At 42.3% G+C, this 24,583-nt stretch overlaps 1 protein-coding gene across 2 annotated transcripts in view; it reads right to left on the bottom strand.

Annotated features, from left to right (window-relative positions):
- Zmat4 (zinc finger matrin-type 4) overlaps positions 1-24,583 on the bottom strand; it is a 393,013-nt gene that overhangs the window by 240,261 nt on the left and 128,169 nt on the right. For both annotated transcript variants that reach the window (XM_036166797.1, XM_036166796.1), the window contains exon 3: positions 13,019-13,108. In XM_036166797.1, coding sequence (XP_036022690.1) covers positions 13,019-13,108 — 90 coding nt within the window. The remainder of the gene's footprint in view (positions 1-13,018; positions 13,109-24,583) is intronic.

The following is a 24,583-nucleotide window of genomic DNA, read 5'->3' as shown; positions in this document are numbered from 1 at the left end:
ACATAAATAGCAGTCTACAGTAAGAAAGGACTTTCTGGATAGGACTCAGTCACTCAATAATTCAGACCAACGGTTGACAAATGGGAATTCATAGAACTAAAATGCTTCTGCACAGCTAAAGAAACAATGATCCAGGTGAAGAAGCAGCCCAAAAGATGTGGGAGAATCTTTTGCCAGCTATACATCTGATGAGAAGGATTCATATCCAGAATATGTAAAGAACTTAAAGAAAAAAAAAAAACAGAGTAAAACAAAAAATTAAATTCAACAGCAAACATCCCATTTAAAAACTTGGCCAGGGATCTAAATGGAGAGTTTAAGAAGAGGGGCAAGAAATACCTCAAAAATACCCATCATCCCTAGCAATTAGGGGAACTGAGATCAAAACAGATTTTAGATTCCATTTAGCCCAGTCAGAATGGCAAAGCTGAACAAGACAACTGAGGACAAAAGCTGAAGGGGATGTGAGGAGTGGGGCACCCTCACTCACCCTTGGTGGGACTGCAAACTGCTGCAGCCACAATGGGACAAATCTACCACATGACCTGGTCGTCCAACTGCTTGTCACATGCTTAAAGGATGTGACATTCTACTCCACAGCCATGCTTCTCTTCTTATTAACAAGAGCTAGGAAATAAGAACAATGTCCTTCAAATGATAAATGGATGATGAAAATTTGGTATATATATACACTATGGGATACACTTTAGCTTTAAAAGTACAAATGAAATAATGACATTTTCCAGGTAAATGGATGGAACAAGAACAGAGCATATTGAGGAACATACTCTAGCTTCAGAAAGACAGATGTCACATGCTCTCTCTTTTCTGAGGTTTCCTGGCTCCAAATCTTCACATGTTGAGTACAGATTCTAGAGTGACTGCAGAAAACAAGAAAGGAAAAAGGTACTGTTGCAAGGTTGGACCAGGGGCAACAGCCAGGGAAAAATCAGGATACTAGTGATCCGAAGGGGGAGATCAGCATCTGTTACATCGTGGAAGAGTGGGAGAATGAACAAGATCATCCCTGCAAAGATACACAGTGATATGTCTGCTCTAGGTAGGCCCGAATTCCTACTGGCCTACTTGGTTATGAATTCAGTGGATTATTTCCTTGGTGAGATCAGGTCCTTTGGTCCTTCATGACCCAGACATCTCTGATGACCTCATCTCCAAAGCCTGCTGCCCTGAGGTCCAAGCCCTCAAACACAGGAAACTTTGGGAAACATTTCCAATCCAAACCTCCACACAAGGTCTTCCAAATGGACAGAACATTCAGCCTTCTGGACAATAAACTAAAACTCTGCGACTGAGGAGGGACTGGTACTATCCTCTGCATCACCTGCAGAGAGTTTTGCTATGAGTGAGGAGACACAAGCCTGAAGGAGTGTCAACCCTTCTCCCCAACTCTGCCCGACACAGACCCCATGGACCAACCCTAAAAGTCATCCACTTTACATGGGAGCAGGCTAACACATTTGGTGACAGACCAGAGTGTGCATATTTTAGTTTTCTGGGCCATGTGCTCACTGTCCCAGCTTCGAGATTTTGTGTCCAGAGCATGTGAGCAGTCAGTTTCATTATATAAAAGTGGCTATGTTCCCAAAATACTTCATTTGTGGACATTAAAATTTGAACTTAATCTAATTTTATACACCACCATTGTTATCCTTCCTTTAACTTCATTCTAACATTTAAAAATGTAAAAACCATTCTTAGCTTGCAGACTTTGCATAAACAGGAAGTGCCTGAACTTGGCCAGGAGTTGATTTCTGACTCCTGATTTAATATGGTGCAGAAATAACTGCTCTTTCATGCCCATTGATTTCCTAATTGCTCTTCAGATCTTCCAGAGAAGAGCAGCAGACCTGTCCCTAATAGAACCATAGAAGCTGCAAATAGCACTGAAAAGACCCAGGAAATGGTGCCATTCCTCGTGTCACAGCTTCTGCCTGGGACCTGTGCACAGCACCATTTCGTTCCTCTCTGCAGGGTAAATCAGGATAAAAGTGAAAACACATCTGTGCAATTAATGTCACTGCAATGTCCCTGATATAAAGAGCGCTCCTTCAAAAATAAAGTTCATGTGTTCTTCTTAGAATACACATAGAAAATACAGAGAAACCCATGTACCATTCTGCCACTGGGCTATGAGCAGAGGCACCCCCAAGAGCAAATGGGTGCTGGCTGTATGACTAATGAGTACAGCGTCTATGAAGACATTGGAAATTCAGCAATACTTGTCAAAATTACAAATACATGGTTTGATTGAGCAAACCCACTTCTAGCAAATTCTCTCTCCCTCTCTGTTTCTCTGTCTGTGTGTGTGTGTGTGTGTGCGTGTACGTGTGCGTGTGCGTGTGCGTGTGTGTGTGTGCAGTTTATATGTACAAGAGGGGCATACACATCTATTAACAGGGCACGGACATTTTGTGTGATAGTATGTAAGATTAAAAACCTAAATAGCAGAAGATAACCACATACATTATGGGGCATTCACACGCACCATGGAATGCCACATAACTGTACATGTGTAGGTACATGTGAGAATACACATGACTGGTTCTCATGATTTGTAGTGTTACGGTCAATTGAGTTATTACAGACACTGAATTAGCAAACACTGTATCATCACTCCTCCAGGGATATTAATTTCCCACAAGCTCTGCTTACATTTTTATGCATTGATCAATATGTAATTTGTTTTATACATGTTTCTGTTCTAAAGACACATTATTTAGTATACATTATGTGTTTGTCAAGACATGTGTTTTCTCCCTAAGGCATATCATACCAGACAGTATATCAAGTCTGTACTCAGAAGCCATTTAGAATGCAAAAAAGAAAAAAAAATCAAATAGAAAGTCAACCCAAATGCATAAAAATTGAAAAAGATGTTACTATGTTGACTTTGAAAAGGATATCTATGGTATAGGCTGATATAAAGAGAGCATCACCCCACTTGGGAACACACACATGAGATGATTCAAATGTTCCCTAGCTTCCAGGATCAAGACCGAGGCTAGCAGGTACCACTACTTTGAGCCTAATTAAGATAAAACATTATGATGACAGAAATGGGTGTAGGAAAGGTGGCTGCTCACTGCATAGACCAGGGAGCAAATGCAAGTGAGAGGAATGAGCTCATCAGGATACGACCAACTTCCTCCAGAGAGGCCCCACCTCCTGCAGTCTCCACCCCCTCCCAAAGGGATCAAATTGTGACCTCATTAATGGGACAATCCACTGATGAGGCTAGAGCCAAAGGTCAAATCAATTTAAAAATCAGAGTTGGCAATCAGGCCTTTAGAACATGGCTTTGGGGGATCGTCTTAGAGCTACATCCTAACAGTAGACAAACCTGCAAAAAGAAGAATCCACAAATAATATTCTACAGCACGCGCGTACACACACACCTCTTTACACCATATAGAATCGCCTTCATAGGATAGCACTAGATCCAAAAAATCAAAAGTAAAATGGTATGCACATCATGTGACATTAATGAAACACAATGAATTTCTTAAGAGTTATGTAACTGAGGTGTGATGGTGACCAGATTTCAATACAGCCTTCTCTCAATTATTTTCACTAACGTAAGTTTTCAGGAAATTGACAATAAGTTTTAAAATTCTCTATGATGTCTTATTTTGGGTTTGAGCAAACAATAAAAGATGGATACTGGTATATATATATATTACTCAGGAGTGAAAAGATGAAAGAATAAACACACAAAACCCTCTAAAAGAAAGTAAAGGGAATGAGAGGAGTTTGGTAACAAATGGGATCTGGGCCTTTGCGAGACATATGGTGAGGGCAACCAAGTGAGTCAACCAATAAACCATTAATCACAACCACTTGATGACCAAATCCACAAAAAAGTGTACAGAGAGAACTGACCCCATACAGTTGCCCTCTGATCTGCACACCCAGGCAATATATCCACATACCCATACACACACACCATGCTTATCCATGAACATGAGAACATACACAGTAGTAATAAATAAAAGTATTTCTCAAAACAAGAGTTGTGCAGTGAGAGAGTAGACCCTTATATGAGTTATCAGAAAAAAGAGACAACAGGACTTGGTGGCATACACTTGTAATCTCAGTCTTTGGGAAGCTGAAGCAGGAGGATCATGAGTTTGAAGGCAGTCTGTGATACATAGCTTAGACCATAATGGGGGAGGGGGCCACATAGATCGTCAGTGCTACAGGGAGAATTGTCTATATTGGTTAGAGAACAGTAAAAAGAAATGGTGCTATCTGTTCACAGGTCTAAAATAAAGAATCATTGGTGCTTTCTAAAATCCTTTTTCAGAAATTCAAAAGAAATATGTAGAACCCCAGTACAATCATTGCAATTATATAAAATTAGCTGTTTGGAGTAACATCTGGGGGAAAAAATCTAGCCAACAGTCAAAGTTGCTGTCAACAGAATGTCTGTGCCCCTTCAAAAACCATATATTGAAGCCATAATTGTGATCCCCAATGTGATGGTATTTGGAGAAGTAATCTGTGAAGTAATTCAGTCACTAGGGTCGAACCCACATGAAAGAGATCAATGTCCTAATTAGAAGAAACACAATGGTGTTGACTTTCTGCACTTCCTTCACCTCTAGCCCCAGCCATGTGAAGCTACAGCCCTCACTGGAAACCAAACTGGCTATGACAAATAAAATAAAATAAAATAAAATAAAAAATTCTGTTGCTTAAGTCCTCAGGCAGTGTGATTTTTTCTCTATCAGTTGAAGCCAACTGAGGAAGGTCATCAACCCTGGTCATGCTCTGCCCATATGACAAGATAGAATTCCACCCAAGCCCCATGTTCATGGGAGAATCAAGTCTCTCTTCCTGCCATATCCAGGGAAGGGTTCAATGTAAATCCATGCTTTCACATGGACTTTGGGTGAAGACTGAGCATGACTGCCTAGCTCACCCATGATGAAGCCAGATACAGCCCTCCATGCTCCTGTTCTCTGTCTCATAAATAATTAGCACAGTTATTTGTACTCACAATAAAACTAGCTAAGGTCAACAGGTCACAAATCAGAACACTAGGGCACAATGCTCAGTGACCTAACTTAAGTGATTAAATTGTTGCCAATTTCTTCTTTTTCCCTGAACTGTGTCCAGATCTGAAGCTAAACAAGCACTGAGACCTTATACGAGCGTGTGTGTGTGTGTGTGTGTGTGTGTGTGTGTGTGTGTGTGTGCATGCGCATGCAGAACTCTTCCTCCAAGACCACTACCAATGAGGGCTAACTACAAATAAGCATGATTCCAGTGAGTCCTCATCATAGCACCTTTTCTCCACAAACCTGGGACTTTCTAGCCTTGTTGTGCTTCCACCTACAAAAGGAAGCACCTGCCCTCATCTGATGATTATATTTAGCAATTGTAGCAGACTACCACGTCCAAGCCCTCCTCACTCACATCCAAGCTTTTAGTTGGCACATACTTTTACCAGTTCCATAATGGTCTGCCCTTGCTTCTACACATGCTTTTTTGCCCACCCCCAAATACATGCCTCACCCTACCAACCAGCCGGCTCTCCAACAGCACCCAACATTCCAGCCCAGCTTTCCCAGATCCTCATGAGGATCAGGCAGAAGAGGAAGTATGCCAAGAGGTAGCTTGGGTCACTTAACTGGAAGAGGACAGAACCTGCACTGGAAGAAATCAAAATAAAACAAAAGTGCCCATTAAGCCAAACTTCCATTGACTAAATCTACCTGATTATTGCTTTGAGCAAAGCTAACTTGATATAGCAAAGAAATTCTCTACCCAAGAAGACAAGACATCTACCCACACTTCATCCCCCTCACATATTGAACATGCAAACTGCACAGAATTCCTACAGAATTTAGCCCCAACCTCAGGGCCAGTCCAACCAGCAATGTGGTGTTTCAACCAGCTATGAGCATGAATACAATAACAACTGTGAAACTCCTAAAGGCAGGAGACCTAAGAGCGGACAGTGTAGCTCAGTGGTAGAGCATATGTTTAGCATGTGTGAGACTCTGGCTTTTGATTTTCTTCACCAAAAGAAAACGCGACAGTTTGCTGTCACCTACTTTACAAACCTTCCACACGGCTCCCAAAAAGATGTTTGTTCAGAAATTAGTAACAATAACAAAAAGCTGAATGAAGGGGAGGTGAAGCAGGAGGGAGAGAGGAAAGGGGGATAGAAGAGGAGGGGCGTGGTTTGTCATAATAAAAATAAACTGAGAAGCAAGAAACACACTTCAAACAAGACGACCTAAGCATGTTCAGGAAAGCCATTCTCTCATGATCAAAGGTGAGCAACTAAAACTATTCATAAGCTATACGTTTGCAAACAAGTTTTAGACTTATACTCAGTATATAGATTTTGTTCTTTACTTTGAATATAAAAGAAACATTGTTTAGTGTTTTAGTAGCATATCTAATTACACATAATTGTTTAGTGATAACATACATCTTCATACATATATGTAATGTATCTAGATATCATTTGTGCCCCCCCCCATCCATGCTAATTCTCTTCTTCCTCCTAACCATTCTCCCTTTCCTCCTCTTATCTATAGAAGAAACATTTTATTGGAAATTTTTTCAAAGGATCTTTCTAAATAAATGTTGAATAAAAGTGTGGGGCTGGAGAGACGGGGTAGGAATTAAGACCACTGGCTGCTCTTCCAGAGGACTCAGGTTTGATTCTCAGCACTCACATTGGTGGCTCACTATCGTCTATAACTCCAGGCTCAGGGAGTCCAATGCCCTTTTCCAGCCTCTATGTGTAACAGACAGGCACATGGTACAGAGACGTACATGTAGAAAATCCATACATATAAAATTAATCAGTTCATTAATTTTAAGTCAGTATAAAGGGTCTTTGCAAGTCTGCCTCACTAGACTTCCATAAGATCTTACTTGCCTCTGAGGTTTTGAACAAGGCTTTGGACAGGGACCACTTGGAGCAAGCCCCATATTTATACCAATTTTGTCCAGTCCTCTAGAACTTTCTAAGTCCTAGAGAAGCAATATCTTCTCTGGTCACCTGCTTCACTAACAGCAGGATGACACAAACGTGCACTTAATTGTTGCTTTTCTTTATGTATTCTTTTCCTCTCCGGGTGTGCAACAAGCCCCACATTTGTGTGTCCTCTGCAATGTATCCTGCATGTACACAAAGTAGAAGCCCCAAAGAAATGGGCGGCTAGATTCATAGTGGGAGATTCCAGAGATAGGGAAATAACCTAAAAACAAAGAAGAAAGATCTCCCTGGATTAACACTTCCCATACCCTTCAGACTCTATCACGCTCTTTCACACACAGGAAGATTTTATTTGAGCCCCTTCACACTTCTGAAAGACAGGCAAAAGTAGTAATTACAGCCCCGGTTATAATCACAGTAATTAAGGTTTAGCAGCTCCAAACAATGTTATCAAACTAATATGCAGCAGAGCCAGGAACAGAACCCCATCTTCTAGCACTGAAGTCTAGGAGTCCAAACACTCAGTGGGTGTGGAAATGCACCTGCGTTAAAAATTTACTATGAACCCAGCTCATACTACCTAGGAAAGCAGAATGCAGACACAATATGTGTTAGGGCTACAGGTGAGAGATTGCTATCTGTGTCTACCAGTTCAGACATTCATATTCATTCTATCTACTTATCTACCTATCTACCTACCATCTATTATATATCATCTATCTGTCTATCTGTCTATCTGTCTATCTGTCTATCTGTCTATCTGTCTATCTGTCTATCTATCTATCTATCTCTCCCCTCTCATCTCTCATTGTCTTCCATCTCTCTATGTAACCAAGGACAAGCCTGAACTCCCTCCCAATACTCCTGCCTCCAGCTCCCAAGTGCTATGGTCACAGGCACACACCACCACATTCAGTTTCTAAGGCAGACTTTTGTTTCCAACAGTGTACTTGATGAATAATCTCACCTCCATATTCATGACCTTTTAGACATGAGATCTTACTTGGAAATGGGGTCCATACAGAAGTATTAAATCCCCTCTCCTGAGATCCTTCCAGAAGATCAGAGTACAGAGAAAGTACCAGGATATGAACCAGGGATTGCAGAAGCTAACACAGATGGGAGGGAGGTAAGCAGCAGGCTCTCCTAGTTTTCAGAGGGAGGACTTCAAGTCATTTTAGCTCCTCCCCTGGAAATCTGGTCTGAAACTGACCGCTGCCCAGAGTGCTATCCATGCTAGAAATGCCTTGGGCTTCTGTTCTGTCTCCCTAAAGCTATGGCTCACACTGACCCCACACTCATAGATGCAGTCTTCACTTTTCTCGTTGGTTCACTAGCATCCTCTTTCAAGAATTAGCTAGGTGTCACCCTGCTTAGAAAGCATAGCCTGAACTAATCTATCAGGGGCTATGGGAACACCTTCCCTGTGCTCAGGCATTTTATAGAAGCACAGAGCACACTGTGTTAAGACACACAGATTGCAAATAGAACTTCCCTACCGTTTTGGAATGAGGGACCGTCTAGTGCCTTCAGGCACGTAGGGATGCACGCAACCTGTCTCATGAAGTAGCATGGGAAAGCTAGAGAATACACCAAGGGAAAAGAGCTTTCTTTGATTTTGTTTTCTGTTTTCTCAGACACGTCTCTGTCATTTACCAGCTGTCTGACTGGAGTCAAGTCATTCTGTCTCTTTGAGTGCGGATAATGTCTGTCTCTACCTCACACACAGGTTGAGGGTGAACACTACTAAAGTGTGTCATCTGCTTAGAGCACACGTGGGGAGAATGTGGGAAGTGCCAGCCACTATTATACTTGTTCCCACAGCAACATTGTTTTGGATAAGGATTCGGCATTAGTGTCAAAGGTCAGAGGCAGCTTTGAGACACACTGGGGACAGGGGTGAAAGAGGTAGGGTAGCAAGCTCAGTTGTGACATGCCATGGCATATATATGATGGCTCATATACCTTCAGCCTTATTTTCACCTCAGTAATAAGAAAGTCTAGGTGAGACTGACATCCCACCCTCAACTCCCACCTGGATTCCAAGATGGCTGGGACCTGGAGGTCCTCAAGCCATGCTGAATGTTTCAGACCTCAAGGAAAGTGTATCCGTGTATCCTCATTGCACCAACCAAATGCAAAGCTTCATCCTTTACAGGGAATTATATTGCAACTATATAAAAATGTGTTGTTTACTTAGCAGTCATTGGCAACTTGGATTGGCAGCTACTTACGCTTTTCGAGAATCAAAAGCGACCAAATCGAAATCCTAGTTTTCCTTAAAGTGCTATTTCCCAAGTAGATGTTTGCAAAGCACATGGTCCATGGGGAGAAGATAATGAGGAGGCCAGTGGTGCAAGGCAGAGTCGCTGTGGGTTAGTGCATCGCTCAAGTCCATTTGACTCTAGCGTGTCGGGAATTACTGAAAATGTCTTTAAGACAATCAACTATAAAAATTTATTTCATATTTGATTTTACTCTTTGGCCTCAAAGGGAAATGCCTTGCTCTAAAGTTTCAGGCAAGGGGGCAGGGGATAGAAGCTCCAGCTGCAGAGTCTTAAGGATATGTATACGAAGGGGATTTGGAGAAGCCAGAAATGCTAAAATAAGAGACAGAAACAAATGGAGGGTTTTTAAACATAGGCTGTTCTACGTGTTGGGTGCCACATTTCCTCCTAGAGATGTGAGTAGGGTAAGTGGGGCAGTAGAAGGAGCCTGGGGAAATCCAGGAGCAAGTTGTCTCTGTCTTCAGAAGCCATCCCCTTTCCTGGAATTGAGGGGAAGGTGTGGAAGCGCTTCTCAGTGGCAGACTCTGGTTACACACATACCACTGCACCCAGAATGGGGAAGTAGAAGGAACACACAAGTCAGTAGAAGAGCTGTGGATCTCCCAGGGAGCCAGGATGCTGGCAGAGAGATGGCCAGCTGCAAAATGTGAACACGAGTGACATCTCGGGTGAAGCTGTGAGTTTGATGCTGCTCTTAGCCTCATTTTACAGCCCTGTGAAAATGAGTGGAGACCCTCTACATGCAATAGCTAGTTAGATTGGTGAAATTATTAAGGCCACTCTACATAGTTAAAAGGGAGGTTTATTTAGTGGCACAACTTACAAATAAAGGGATAGGTAGATTGCAGGGTCTGGGAAAGGTATGGCGCAGTCCGGCAGTGTTCTCTGGAGAACTCTGCTCTGTCTACCTCCAGCGTCCAGGGTCCTGGAACCAAGAGAAGCCTCTCCTTTGGATCCTGGGTCTTCAGTGTCCTCTCTCAGCCCTGCCTTGTAGGCGTGACCATTACTGAAACCTCAATGGGGGTTGGAACTTCCAGGCCAAGGCTGGAACTTGAGATACCACTGAGCCAAGCGCCACCATACGGGTTTAAGGAAGACTCAAAGACAGGAAGAGAAAGAGGCTTCATCATAGAAAACAAGGAAGCCTTCAGGCATGTGTCCCCTGACTGTAGGTTGTTGTGGGTATAGCTGGGGGATGGAGCAGCTAGAGCCAAAGCACCCCATGCTGCTGTTAGGGGTGCCTGCTTGCCATTCTCTGCTTGGTCCTAAACTGGCAGCCAGAGATGAAGCTAAGGGATGCTGTCACTGTCCAGCTGGGTGCCTCCTGCTATAGAATTAATGCATGGCTTCTTGGACTGTTTTCAGAAAGAGCAATCTGCCACTGTCTAAGTATGATTTACAGCAGATTATTCTCCTTGGCTGGACTAAATACTACAGGTTGGGAGTCAGCCTTCTCCTTTTCTATACGGGTTGTCATTGAACACTGCATATTCATTCTTTTGGTTTCTCAGTGTGAGTCTGTACAGGACAAGTTACTCCAAATACAGCACATATCCTCAGAGCCCCAGGCTGGAGCTGAAATGGTTTCTGAACTCTACCCAGCACATCAGACTGGAATATTTCCCTATCAGTGGAAATGTCCTATTTACCTGTACACGTGGGGTAACAAAATCACCAACTGTGTCTTCATCTAAAGCAGGATTAGATTGTTGCTTTTCTGTTTATGATTTACTTTCATAGTATGATTAATAAGTTATGGGAATGATTTGATAAATAAAAAAATCATTGGTAGATAAAATTTTCCAAAACCCCGGATACATGAGAGGGAAAGTTTTCAGAGGGGTAGTAAGTAAAGAAGACTTAAGAATTCTCCTTGTTCTAAAATCCAAATAGCTACCCTTCTATGAACTGTGTCCAAGATTATTGGCCAGAACAGAGCCCAAGTGAAGCAAATCGTAGATCTGCTCAAAGAGGAAAAGTTGTATCCTCCAGTCTACAAATACAAAACCAGTCTGAGGCCCATTCCTTTTCAGTTTCAAGCCCTCAGTGGCCAATAAGCTCACAAATAAGTGCAACATTCATGATTATATATAAGTAATAGATAAATACATGTCCAAATAGCTGTTTATTGAGTAGGCATGAAGTTTACATGATCTCCTGACTATGAGCGTAAAAGCACTCATAACTCCTGAGGAAGGATCCAGGTACCACTACTGGGCTATTTTGGGAAATAAGAACAGTTCTGCTCAACCTGCTCATTGGCAGAAGGCATGATTTCAGTGCAGGAACAGGATTCTGAGGTCCCACTAAAGCTGAGTAAGACTAACTCATCTATGGCTTAGCAAGTGGCTTTGACAGGCATGCAGCTAAGATATTAGCATCCTTTCCCTTCCTCCCATATCCCTCCTCTATCTGATAAACTCCACTCATATCCCAGACCCCAGCAAATGCTAGCTAGTCCTTACGCAGCAAGTTTCCCTGACTAGGACCTTTTTGCAAGACTTCCCTACGTTTCGCCTCTGTGGTTGTTTTTGAACACTGTTAATAAATGCATCGTGTTATCAAAGCTAATCCATATACATCGTTATGCCCTCACTGCTCTCCTGCTTTCTTGCCAACACATCTGCCTCACCTACTAGTTTCATTATGCCCACATCGCCTGTGTACATCATGTTTGCCATTTCATGTAACAATCACAAGATCTAGTGAGGAATGTATAATTATTTAATGTTCCACAGAGGTGACACAAGGTCACTTACTTGTGTCAGGTGCCAAAGTGAAGACAAGACTGAGTCCTGGACCTCAACAGTTTGCAAATTTTCCAAGCCATTTTTTCCCCTCCAACAAGCTCTGAATGCTGCCTTGCCTGGCAGTGATGACAAGTCCCCTGCCCAGCTCAGTCTACCTGCCATCAGATAGTTTTTGATCCTTTATTTTCTTCCCAGAAAACCCTCCAAGTCTATGTTATACAGTATTTCTTCAATGATCTCATATTAAAAAAAAAAAAAAAAAAAAAAAAAGGATCAAGGCCTACATACTGATGACATGTGGTCCCTCCAAATTTTATACCACAGTCTCTCAGAATCCAAATTTTAATGTGTTTAATGTTCAATCTTAGCATGCAGGACCTCTGTAGCTAGAGGATGAGGATGTCCCACGTAGCAGTCCCTGGCAAGAAAAAAGCTTGACTGGAAGGAACCCAGTGCTCTGATATCATACCTCAAACAACTTCCAAATTCTCATTGTCTTCCCAAATAAATTCTCCCCCATGGAGAGAGGGTCACTGATCAAAAAGCCCAAGTATGTCTCTTTGCAGAAGACATGTACAGTCTCCATTATAAATTAACAAGCTGGCATTCCATTCTGCACAGCAGAGAAATCAAATATGTAAAGAACAAAGCATTTGGTATTTCTGACAGTTTTGCCTTTTAGATCTTGTCTTCCCACACTTTGTTTTTGGTGGCCCTGTCTTCCTGTCACCTACCCTGGCTCTGTCCCAGCACCTCGGCACCTTCTTTCTCTGAAGGGCTCCAGTGAAACATCACCAAAAGCTTGAGGGTCTTAGCAAGTTGTGGTAGAAAAGAAAAACCAAGTCAACAACAGAAATCACTCCCCTTCTGTACCGCATCCTGTGAATGAGCATTACCTCTATTCTTTTAGCTTTGGCACTCAGCTGGACGCACCTACAATTCTTACACCTGCGAAATTCATAGCAAAGTCCCCAGGACATCATGTGGTACCATATACTCACATTTTCTGCCCGGAGCCTCTTGGCAGGACACCCACCATCCCTGGGGTGAAGCATGTAATATAGTCGGACTTTGCTTGCATGTTTTCGACTCTGGGGAGGGAAAACAAAAGGAGATTACTGTGAGATAGTCGCCACTTGTGAGGAGTGACTTGGAAATGCAGACAGTGGCTGCAGATGCAAGGTATTTTCAGTAGAAAATGCTTGCTTGTACTCCTGCAGATTCCACGGGATTCAGCTTGAGGTAGACTGAATTAATCTAAGTTCCCAAGCCAGTATCATTTCAGGATAAATAAAACTGGTAACCATGAGTTACGAATCGGTTCACTTTATGTCATGTATTTAATTGTCATCAAAAGACAGGTAAGCAGAGGAAAATGTGGTCAGGTCAACTGTGATGAAGAGAGCACCAGGATGTGCGCTCTCATGTCTCTCCTGAGCTCAGACTTGGAGCATGACAGCAAGCCTGGCAACCAGTCAGAGCTCAAGAAGTCCTAGAAGCAATACAAGCAATAGCTTCAGGTAAATGGGGAAGGTCTGTGGGCCACTGACTGGTCCAAGACCAACACAGAAAAATTCATCCCATCTTGGTTCTATTTTTCCTAGTCCTGTGAGCAAAGGACTCCAGGCCTCACCTCCATCACTCTGAAAACTATTGGAATTCTAACTTTCATGTTTGCCCTGAAGCAGGAAAGAAGAGAGTGTAATCAGAAAGCATCCCTGAACTTCAGAGTCCCAGGCCCAGCTCTACCACCTGCTTGCTGCATGATGTCAGAGCATGATGTCATCAACTGGCATGTACCCTTGGTCTAAATGGGTCTGATTTTTCTCCACATACACAATGAACACAATGCTATCATGGCTGTTGTGAGAGCTGAATGAGATGATTTCACATGAAACACTGATTTCCACAACCCCAGTTTTCTTCCTGTTGACTATACCAGTTGGGACTCACTGTAGCCTCATGTCAACCCCTTTCTCTTCCCTTTCCTTAGAGATTACCTCCTTCTGGAGGCCTCATTCTGCTCCATGCTGTCTTCATCCCCAGCTGAGTGCTAGCTGGCTTCCAGGATGATGGCTTACTTTTATGGATTAGCCACCAAGGCAAACACAGGAAGTTGCTTTTTGTTTACGGTGTGCACTATAAATCCTTTCTCCCTGCCTTCCTCATTCATCACTTCTTAATTCCATTATTCTGCCTAGAACAAGAAGATGATACTTCCAAACAGTCCCCAGACACTTTTTAAGGCCTCCAAAGGGGTTTAAAAGCAGTAATAGAGCATGAGAAATTTTACAAATGGATATAATTTTTTTTTAACAAATTTCAGTGTGGCTGGAAACACACTGTGGTCATCTCTAGGTTCCAGAGCAAGTTCTAATTAAGGTTGGCTGGAGTGTTTTCTTGACATCTGGAAAAATGATAGGATGGAGAACTAGAGACCTCTGAGGACATGGCATGACCCAACAACATCGCTCAACTTCTACAATATGCTTAAGAATGATGTGGTACAAACTAGTATTCATTCATTCATATTCTCTCTCCCTCTCTCTCTCTCTCTCTCTCTCTCTCTCTCTCTCTCTCTCTCTCTCTCTCTCACACACACACACACACACACACACACACACACACACAGAGAGAGAGAGAGAGAGAGAGAGAGAGAGAGAGAGAAATGCTGATTACAAAAACTTACATTTTTTTTTACATTGGGGAGGAGATAAAAGATAGCAGTATTATTCAAAATACAGCCCCAGGCAGGAGAATTAAAAAGGACCCTTAAAAGTCTTCAGGACACAGAGCCTGGGTGGATGGCAAAGCGGATGCTCACAGTAATTGGTAAACAGAGTGGTAACTGTTCACATTCACACTGACTGAAACTGATGTCCAAATCGGCAGTTCCTGTATTACCAACACACCCAGAGGACAGGGTGATGGCAGAATCGGACCTCTCCCAGTATTACCCCCCCCCCTCCCAGAGCATCTTTTCTCCCTTTCCGGCAGTTTGTTGTTTCTCTTGAAAAGACTCCCCGCCAAAGGCAAAGTTCACCAAGTTATTTAACTGCAGTTTGACAAAACTAGTGAAAATCCATTATCTGAAATGGAAAAGGCGGATAAATGACAGGCCTTTCTCCGAATCCATTAGTGAGGAGAGAGGTTGGGCTTTGAGGTTTTTCAGTAATTTTGATGACTGCACTTCTGGTATTTCCCTTCAGCTTCCCAGGCCCTATTTGCACAGAGCAGGCATGGTTTTGCCTGGGGCTATGGCTAAAGACTTGGAAACCACTGCAGGCTCTGGGGGAAAAAAGAAGTTACCTTGGTCCCTCTGTCATGAGAGCCCCCCACACCCTCTGCTTGGACTTTTTGGTTCTACCCCATCACTTTCTCCCACTGCCAGAGTCAGATCCTACAGATCTCCCACAGCTGACCTGGAAGGAAAGCGGCAGCCAGCCCACTCAGTAGAAGGGGTCCATTTCGTCGGAATACAGAATTTTGAGTTGACTGTAGGAAAGGGTCCCCTAAGTTTGTTTCTGAGATTTCAGCATGCTGTAACAGACATCTCCATGCGTCCTGGCTCTTGCCACATCCTCATCAGGAGACTCTGAACCACTTCACTGAGTACCTCCAACTGACTTCTCTAACCCACTACCTTCCAGAAATTCCTTGAAATTTGGCTCAGGAACGCCATTCCATTTATTCTAACCAACAAACTTCCCACAGAAAGTTAAAATTGAATTGTGGCAAAGATGTTCACTTTAGCATTGCCTACTTTGAACACCAACATGAGAGAGAGCAGCTGGGTCAACAGCAGCAAGCTGTTTAAAGCTGCAGTGAAGTGGCCTTATGGAAAAGGGAGGAGCTGGGAACACATTGGCTGTATGAGGAATACAGAATAAGAAAGCCAAACACCAAACTGGGTTATGCAATGACCATAAGTGTATCAGGAAGAGGCCAACAAGAAAAACATTTGTTAGGCAAAGTGGAGGATGTTTTTTTGATTTTTATCTCTTTAACAAACTTGCCTGCAATATGTAGCAATAGTGTGGCAATACTCATACCATGGCAATTCTGCATTAAGTTCACATTTCATCACATCATTACATCTAGTAAAAGCCATCACTGATCTAAAGTGTTTGGTGTGTGGACTGATAGAATTGGCCCTGATTAATGCTCCAAATGCATATTTTTTTCAATGGGATACTTGATATTACCCGAGCCTTCTTAAGCCAAGAGCAAAAAAACATACTTCACATTTTAAACTTTGTTTTGGTACATAGGGAACAATAGTAAGCATGTGTGCTGTCAAATGTATGGTATACTTTCAGCTTCTGTGTACTGACAAGCACTGAGGAGGGTGGCCATTGTGTCTACATCACCCAAACTGTGTCCTTTGATGTAGACACAATGACAACAGAGTCTTACATTGTAAAGATTTGTCATTACTGACAGTGTGTACTGTCTTTTAAAATTATAAAAGGACAGAGTAAGTGTTCATTGCAAAGAGTCATTGGTCTGGTTCAAGGCCTCTGCCTTCTGCTACACTATCAATACTGGGCTGTGGTGATATTGTGTTCCCCAATATATCATGAACCCTAATAAACTTATATAAACTTATCTGGGGTCAGAGAACAGAACATCCACTAGACATAGAGGCCAGAAAATGGTGGTACACACACCTTTAATCCTAGCATTCCAAAGGCAGAGATCCGTCTAGATCTCTGTGAGTTCAAAGCCACACTGGAAACAGCCAGGTGCAGTGACACATGCCTTTAGTCCCAGGAAGTGATGGCAGGAAGCAAAAAGGTATATAAGGTATGAGGACCAAGAACTAGAGCCTGGTTAAGCTTTTAGGCTTTTAGCAGCAGTTCAGCTGAGATCCACAGAGGCTTCCAGTTTGAGGAAATGAGATCAGCTGAGGAACTGGCGAAGTGAGGTTAGCTGTGGCCTGTTCTGTCTCTCTGATCTTTCAGTGTTCACCCCAATATCTGGCTCCTAGGTTTGTTTTTAATTAATAAGGCCTTCTAACAATTCATGCTACACTGGGCCCTCCCTCACTGGGACTTCTCTTGGATACCCTACCATTGCCTTGTGTTGTGGAGATCCTTTGGATTTGCAGGTCAAGTCCCTTCACATACTCCAGCAGTTCGTAGATGAGGTGGATATTGGGGTGGGCTACCTCGTAGTCCTGGTTCTGGGTGTGGGTGGTAGCTGGGTTAGTCAGCCACCTCCTTTTTCACATAGTCACCACCCAGGCAAACTCTCCAGCACTGCCCCAGCTGGCTCACCCAATGTAGACTCATCACAATGCACAATTATAAGATGCCCAGACTAAAGGGTACACACACTGTGTGACTCACTGGGCCATGTGACAGACAGCTTCCACGCTGAGATTGTTTGTTTTGGTTTGGGGAGGTTTTTTCTAGTTTTCTGTTTGTTTGTTTGTTTTACTTTTAAATTTTGTTTTGCTGGAGAGGTTGCAAGGGCAGAGGGAGGAAGCAAGGTAGATGGGGAGATCAATGGGATGTAAGATCAGGATACATGATGTGAAATCCACAAAGAACCAATACATTTTTTTTTAAGTGACAGTAACTTCCAGTAGAAAACAATACTCCAGAGTTTAGATGAGGCTAGGGGAGTTTCAGGAGAGAGAAGGGACAATTATATGAAGGAAGAAAAGGTGAACAGGAACTAACAGGCTATTCCAGTGGCAAGAGTCAGCCTGGGTCTCTCTGGCCCTTGCATTTGCATTGGAAGCCAAAGCCTTTTCTTCCTTCACAGAAACCACAGGCATTAGAGCTTCCCAGAGGGCCTGGGGAAATCCCAGCTCCTCCACTTTAACCAAAACCTTTGCCCTACCCTGGGCATTGTGCCTGGTCAGACCTATCCAAAGATCCTTTCTTCTGCCAAAACAACCTCTTGACCCTCCAAGAAACTAAATAAAGCGCGAGTACTTCTCGAGAAGGAAGAGAGTTGCAAGCCTCTATTTCAGATTGCTGAGCAGAAGGGAGGGAGAGCATGGGAACTGGAATTGATTTGTGCTCCACCAAAATAGCCATTTTCCACGATTGCACATTCCTTTTTTAAAAAGTCTAACTTGAGTTTGCTTCTGACGAGGCCTCTCTTCATACAAAACGTGGAAATAACAAAGCAAGTTTGTATTTGCATAATTCTTCAAGCAGTCTTCAGAGAATTTCCACATTCATCATCCCATTTCGTCCTCAGATCTCAGTTGTGAGGCTGGCAGGAGAGGTGTGATCTTAAATAATCCTCATGATTCGTTCTTGATTTCCTAGATAAGCCTTTTACCATCTTGTTTCATCATAGCCATCTAACTATACCTCCTCCAGAAACCAGCTAAAGAAAGCCAAGAGCAGCAAGGGAAAATGGAGAGAGCCCAGAACAGACTGATAATTATAGAACTGTGGTTTTCACAGGCCACCATTTCTGAGGTATTTCAAGACAACAAACACCAGACTAACTCACTGGGGCTTAGAGAACTGCCCAGTGGGAAATAGGGATTCCCTCTCATGGCATGGGAGAAAAGCTGGTAGGATCCCACTTAAGAAATCATGACTGAGGACACTAGGCAAGGATGTCCTGGCCCACACTAGGAGTCAAGGTGGTTAAAGGCAGGGAAACCATATGAGTTATAGATGCTTATAGAGTGGCCTCCTTCTAGACTTCTACATCTTCTGTTCTTGCCACAGAAGTAAGCTGGGTCCAGAACCTTCCCACACTGAGTGAGTGTGCACATTGGGCCATAGAGAAAGGTGAGAAGGGAAAACCCCAGAGGAAGGTTTTACTATCACAGAAAAGATCAGAACTAACCAAACACACCAGGCTCCGGGCCTCCTTCACAGGTGATGGGCTACCAACAGGGCTTGCAGCCACTTTGAGAGCTGGAATTAGATGGGACAATCCTGAAAGAATCCCAGTATTCTGGCCAATGCACGGCCAATGCACACACAGAAGGATGTAGTGAGCCTTTGTAGCCCCTGTCCTGCCAACGGTGAGCAGCACACATAAAACACTGTGTGATGTAGAGGAAACTTCTGGTGGTGTTGGTGATGGAAATCAGAGGTTTGCCCATGCTGAGCAGTCAATCACTGGAGCTCCACCCGCAGACAACTTTTAGCAGATCTTCAGAGGTACGTTCAAATAATTATTTTCAAAGTACATGCAAGGACAAATAGAAGTTGTTGATGGCATACATGCTGTGTCATTTAATGAGAGGAGGGAAAAAAATGAACTGAGGGTACAACCTGAAAAATGAAACCAGACAACTGATTGAGATGATACCGTCTGAGTTAATAAAGGAAGGAAATTAAAAATGCCATCACATAATTTGAAAGTCTTTTATAGCATTCAAGAATGGAGTTGCACTGCAGATCTTTGCAGAAGTTAAGATAAAACAAATTGTATTGAAGACAAATCGGATAAAGAAGTGAAGGGGGGCTAGGTGTGACATCACACATGTAATTCCAGCACTCGGGAGGTAACAAGAGGATCATGAATTTGAAGTTACAAAGTCAGTACAAGGCATGCTGGAATAAAGTGAGATCCTATCTGAAAAGCAGAGGTGAGGAGGAAGGTAAGGATTGAAACTGAAGAACTCATACCCGCAAGACGGGAACACATCTATTATGGCTACACTGATACAAAATATAAACAAACAAAGTAAAATTAAAAGCCCTGGAATCTAAGGAAACTAGCTGGACACATCTAACCCTGAGTTGGGAAATTTTTAACCAGCAAAAGAATCAAGGGCAATAAATACACAGAGACATGGGTGAAAAAAGTGCCTTCAAGAAACCTAAGATAAAGCAGGGGCCTCATTCAAAGTTTCTATGGCTGCAGTGAATACCATGGCCGAACAGTCTGGGGAGGAAAGGGTTCATTTCATCTTACAGCTTATAGTTCATCATCCAGGGAAATCAGGGCAGGAACCCAAGACAGGAAGTGGGAAGCAAGGGCCTATACAGCAGCCATGGGCAAATACTGCTCCTTGCTTACTATCCATGGCTTGTTCAGCCTATTTGCCTATAGCACATTGACCATAGTGAGCTGGGCTCTCCTATGTCAATCAAGAAAATACCCTACATGCTTTGCCACAGGCCAGTCAAATGGGGGCATGATTTTGAATTGAGATTACCTCTTCCAAATTGAGTCTAGCTTGTGTCAAGTGGACATAAAACCAGCCAGCCCACAGCAGTATTCGCAACAGGCCTTTGACAGAATATACAACATCAGTAATTTGTACCAGGAATCCTAATTGGTCTTACAATAAAAACCCAGAACCAGATATGAGAGGTAAATGCTGAAAGGTCAGAGAGACAAAGGAACAGGCCATAGTCACCTCTCACCTCACCAACTCTCCAGCTGAAAGGACTGAGCTCCTGTCTCTCCCTGCCTTATATTCCTTTTCTCCACCCAGTCATACCACTTCTTGTCTCAATCTCCTTAGTGCTGGGATTAAAGGCATGTGTGCCTCCCAAGTGCTGGGATTAAAGGCATGTGTGCCTCCCAAGTGCTGGGATTAAAGGCATGAGATCCCAAGTGCTGGAATTAAAAGTATGTACCACCACTCTTAGTGCCACAGCTAACCAATGACTGGCTTTGCCCTCTGATCTTCAGGAAAGCTTTATTTGTGAGATCATACACAAAATACCACCACACTAATTCATACAGAAAAGGCAATATTGAAACTAGACAACAGAAATAACTAAAACTTTAGAAGAATAACCAAAGGCACTTAAGAAATTCACCCAAATGCAACCTGACAATTTTAAAATTTAACTAAATTTAAATTCAGTTAAGGTTTATTTTTCTCCCATCAAAGTGGTACAGATTCCTCAACTACACATAATCCATTTTGCAGTGAAACTTTAACTTCTGTGTTCAGCTTGGAGGTAAGCAATGCCACAGAATCTTGCTACAGCAGTTTGACAAAACATATCAAAAAGGCATGGCTTAATGCAGCTAACAATCTTACTCCTATGAATTTATGTCAAGGACCGATTAAAGACACACACATCCTCTGATTTATGAAGGTGACCATCAAAAATTAGTGAATGCTCTAAAACAAGAAAGGTAAATACTATAAAATGTTGAATGACAGATGACATCATAGTCATTAGCAAACAAAACACTGGTCACCAATATGAAAAAAATGTGTATATGGCAATATTAAGAAAATGGAAGTTTTAAGCCAGAACATGAAGGATGTAACATTCATAAATAAAAAACTGAAACACCTGTATGTGTTGTAAGTCTAGAGAAAACACAGTAAAGGATTTACATTGTCCAATTCAGTGGTTCTCAACCTTCTTAATGCTGTCACCCTTTAATATAGTTCCTTATCTTGTGACTCCCAACCATACAATTATTTTGTTGCTGCTTTGTAACTGTAATTTTGCTATGCTATGGATCATAATATAAATATCTGATATGAAGGATATCTGATATGTAACCCACCCCCTTCCCCCATGAAGGGGCCTCAACCCACAGGTTGAGAACCTCTGGTCTAATTGCAAGTGATTTGAACTTTCTTATGTCTTTGATTTTTCCAAATTTTTTGGACAAAAATTATTCCCATAGTTAAGGAGGGAAAACCCACAATTTTCCTGATTCATTACAAACATGGTGATTTAGCATCTGGATTAAATCTTGCCTGAGTCTGAAAGGAAGTGAGAAGGACCAGCCCTCCACAGCTATCTCCAAAGCCAAATGCTGCAGCATGGATCAAAGAGCAATACCCATAGCATACACAAGCAGGAACCTTGGGAAGGGGCCGTTATTGGAGACTGTGCTTGAAGCATGAGCTCTGGAGAAAATGGGAACTGTTCTGGAGGGTGTAGAGGGAAAGAATCATCCTCTGCAGGCACCACAGAACCTACAGGACAGAGTTCGTGTGACCACTGTCTCTAGGATCAGATGCACTGTAGGCCTCTCCTTCTCCATCTCCCTCTTCCCTCTACCCCTCCTCTATCTCATTCCCTTCTGGTCTGCAGGCCAGTCAGCCCTTTCAACAGAACAGAAAACAACCTCACTGGGACCTTGACAGTGAACTTCTGGCTTCCAAATTGCAAGTACATGTGTCTCCCAAGCCCTCCGGTCTGCCTTATATTGTGAGAGTCCAGCAGAACAATGTGTATGTCGTCCATCTACACTACATGTTCTCTTAGTCTCTTTTTATAAACTCAGAAATCAGTCCATCCTTTATAAAGTAGTACCAAAATTCCTAGAATTAGGTCACTTTGCTTTTTTTAAAATATTTTTTAAACCATTTGAAATAAGAAATGCTTGTCCTTAATAAGTAATGTATTGGGGCACATACGTTTGGGTTGGAGAGAGTTGTGTGTGGTAAGATGTACCATAACTGTATAAACATATTTGTACAAAACCCACATTGCTGTCTGTAAGCACAAATGACTACATCAGTGCATAACAATTTAAAATCAAAGTCTTGCAATCTAAAAAATTGAATTACACTAAGATATGGAGAAAGGGTTTTTTCTGTGCTATGTCTGGAGCTAAATGTGTCTCTATGATGTCTGTGCATGAGTAGTCACAGGAGAAACACAAGAGCAGGGCCATCTAGCTCTGCCCTTTCTTTTCTTTTCTTCTTCTTTTTTTTTTTTTGCTACTTTTTTTTATATGTGGGGGTGGGGAGGAAACACAGAAATTATATTCCCTGCTAAGCCCCTTGCAGAGCAGTTAATGCTAGAGTGATCCGTGATTAAAGTCAGAAAGACCTAGCTGGCTTGAAGGAACAAGCTGACAGATCATCTGAAATCTGAAAGTTCTGATGTCAGCCAGCCCTGCGCTGCAACCTTCCAGGCACCTTGGTCTCCTTTAGAAAGTTCATGGCTGAGTGATGGAAAAACTTAATACTGCATAAAAATATCACCTCCTCACATAAGCCCTGCCATGGCCAGAGGCAGAAGACCTGTTTGTTTAAGCAAAGTCCCGTCTATGGAAAATTCTCTGTAATAGAGAATCTGCCCTCTAAAGCAGTGAGATATAAGCCAGAGAAGTTACCCTGATACCCACAAAGAAGTCTCCAGAAGCAGTGGGCTCACACACGCTGCTCAACCTGTCTGATGGTCTCATTATTCCATATAACATTTTCACATTAGTGTCTCCTTTTACCCTATTATTTTGCACTCTGTGATGTACTATATAATTACTCCCAAGCTGAACTCTGTTCCTAAGACTAAATCTTTGGTCTCTCATCATTTGAATAGTCCTGATCCGTTCCCGTTCCCATAATGCACTTCTAAATATTCTTCACAGACCAGTTTTCTACAAATGCCCACTATCAGTTTAAGTAACCAGATGAGTCAGATGACAGGGTAAAACTTAATGAGATTCCACTCTCAACAGTTTAAAAAAATTATACATATACATATATACATACACATATATATATATATGTGTGTGTGTGTGTGTGTGTGTGTGTATGTATGTGTGTGATATATGTATATATGTATATATACATATATATGTATAAATTGTTAAAACACAATAGCTGCTTGCCTGAGTATTTACTCATCCTTCAGAAAATTGTATGCTAACAGATAAGTTATTTGGCTACACTTGAAATGTAACTACATTTAAAATTTTTACCCAGAGAAGGAGAAACAGTCCTCTCTGGGGAGGAGAGCCCTAATTGGCTATCTAATGCCAAGTGTTCAATCCTGATATCATGTTCATATAAATAAAACTAAATGGACTCAGCAGGTTAATGTTTTTATGTTTTTAGGCACTAAATATATAAACTAAAAGACAAAGTAAAAATCTAAAGGAAAGGAAGCCATGATTTGGGGAGTTTGGGAGGGCTTGGAGGGAAGAAAGAAAACGGGAAAGATGAATGTAATTATATTTTAAATTAAAACAATAAAGAAAATTATATTCGTGTTATTATTAAAACAATTTATACACATATATAACATTTATAATGCACAAAGAGTGGCTGGCAAATTTTATGGAGAGCACTTATTGGTGTGTTAGAAGAATAATGTGGCCTCCTCACCTCTTTCCCTGGTACCCACCACTACCACATACAGTTGGATTTGAGCTAGTCTTATATACCTCAACAAGACCTCACCAAAGCGTTCCAGGGCAGAGAGTCTGCCTGCCATCAGTGCTTAAGTTCTAGGGTCCAGCTCTGATACTAAGAGAAAATTAGTTTTCATGGCACTGTTTCACTTAACAATGGGGAAACAGGTATTTCCCGCCCCACTTTGAATCTCATGCTGCTGAGTCCGCAAACAGAGTTAAGCATTCAGAAGCATCTTTTATTTTTCCAGAAATCCTTGTTTGGGTTAACACTGCTTTTGAGACCCTTCAGAGGGAATCTACATATGCTACCAGCTGCAACTCTGGAGCTGACAGCCAGAGTGCCACCTGCTTTTTAAAGTATACATTTGCCTACTCCAGTCCTTCCTTTTGGTCTGTTTGCAGGTTGCTTTGAATTATCCCATGATTAAAGGAAAATGGGGAACTTCTGAAATAATTCCTTTTCCCCACACAGGTGGTTCAGTAAGCGGTGGTTTTATGTAAGCCGTTCT

Source organism: Onychomys torridus, chromosome 17 (genome assembly GCF_903995425.1).
Source record: "Onychomys torridus chromosome 17, mOncTor1.1, whole genome shotgun sequence".
Classification (NCBI taxonomy): domain Eukaryota; kingdom Metazoa; phylum Chordata; class Mammalia; order Rodentia; family Cricetidae; genus Onychomys; species Onychomys torridus.
Note: the sequence above shows the minus strand (reverse complement) of the source record. Positions and strands in the feature narration are given on the sequence as shown.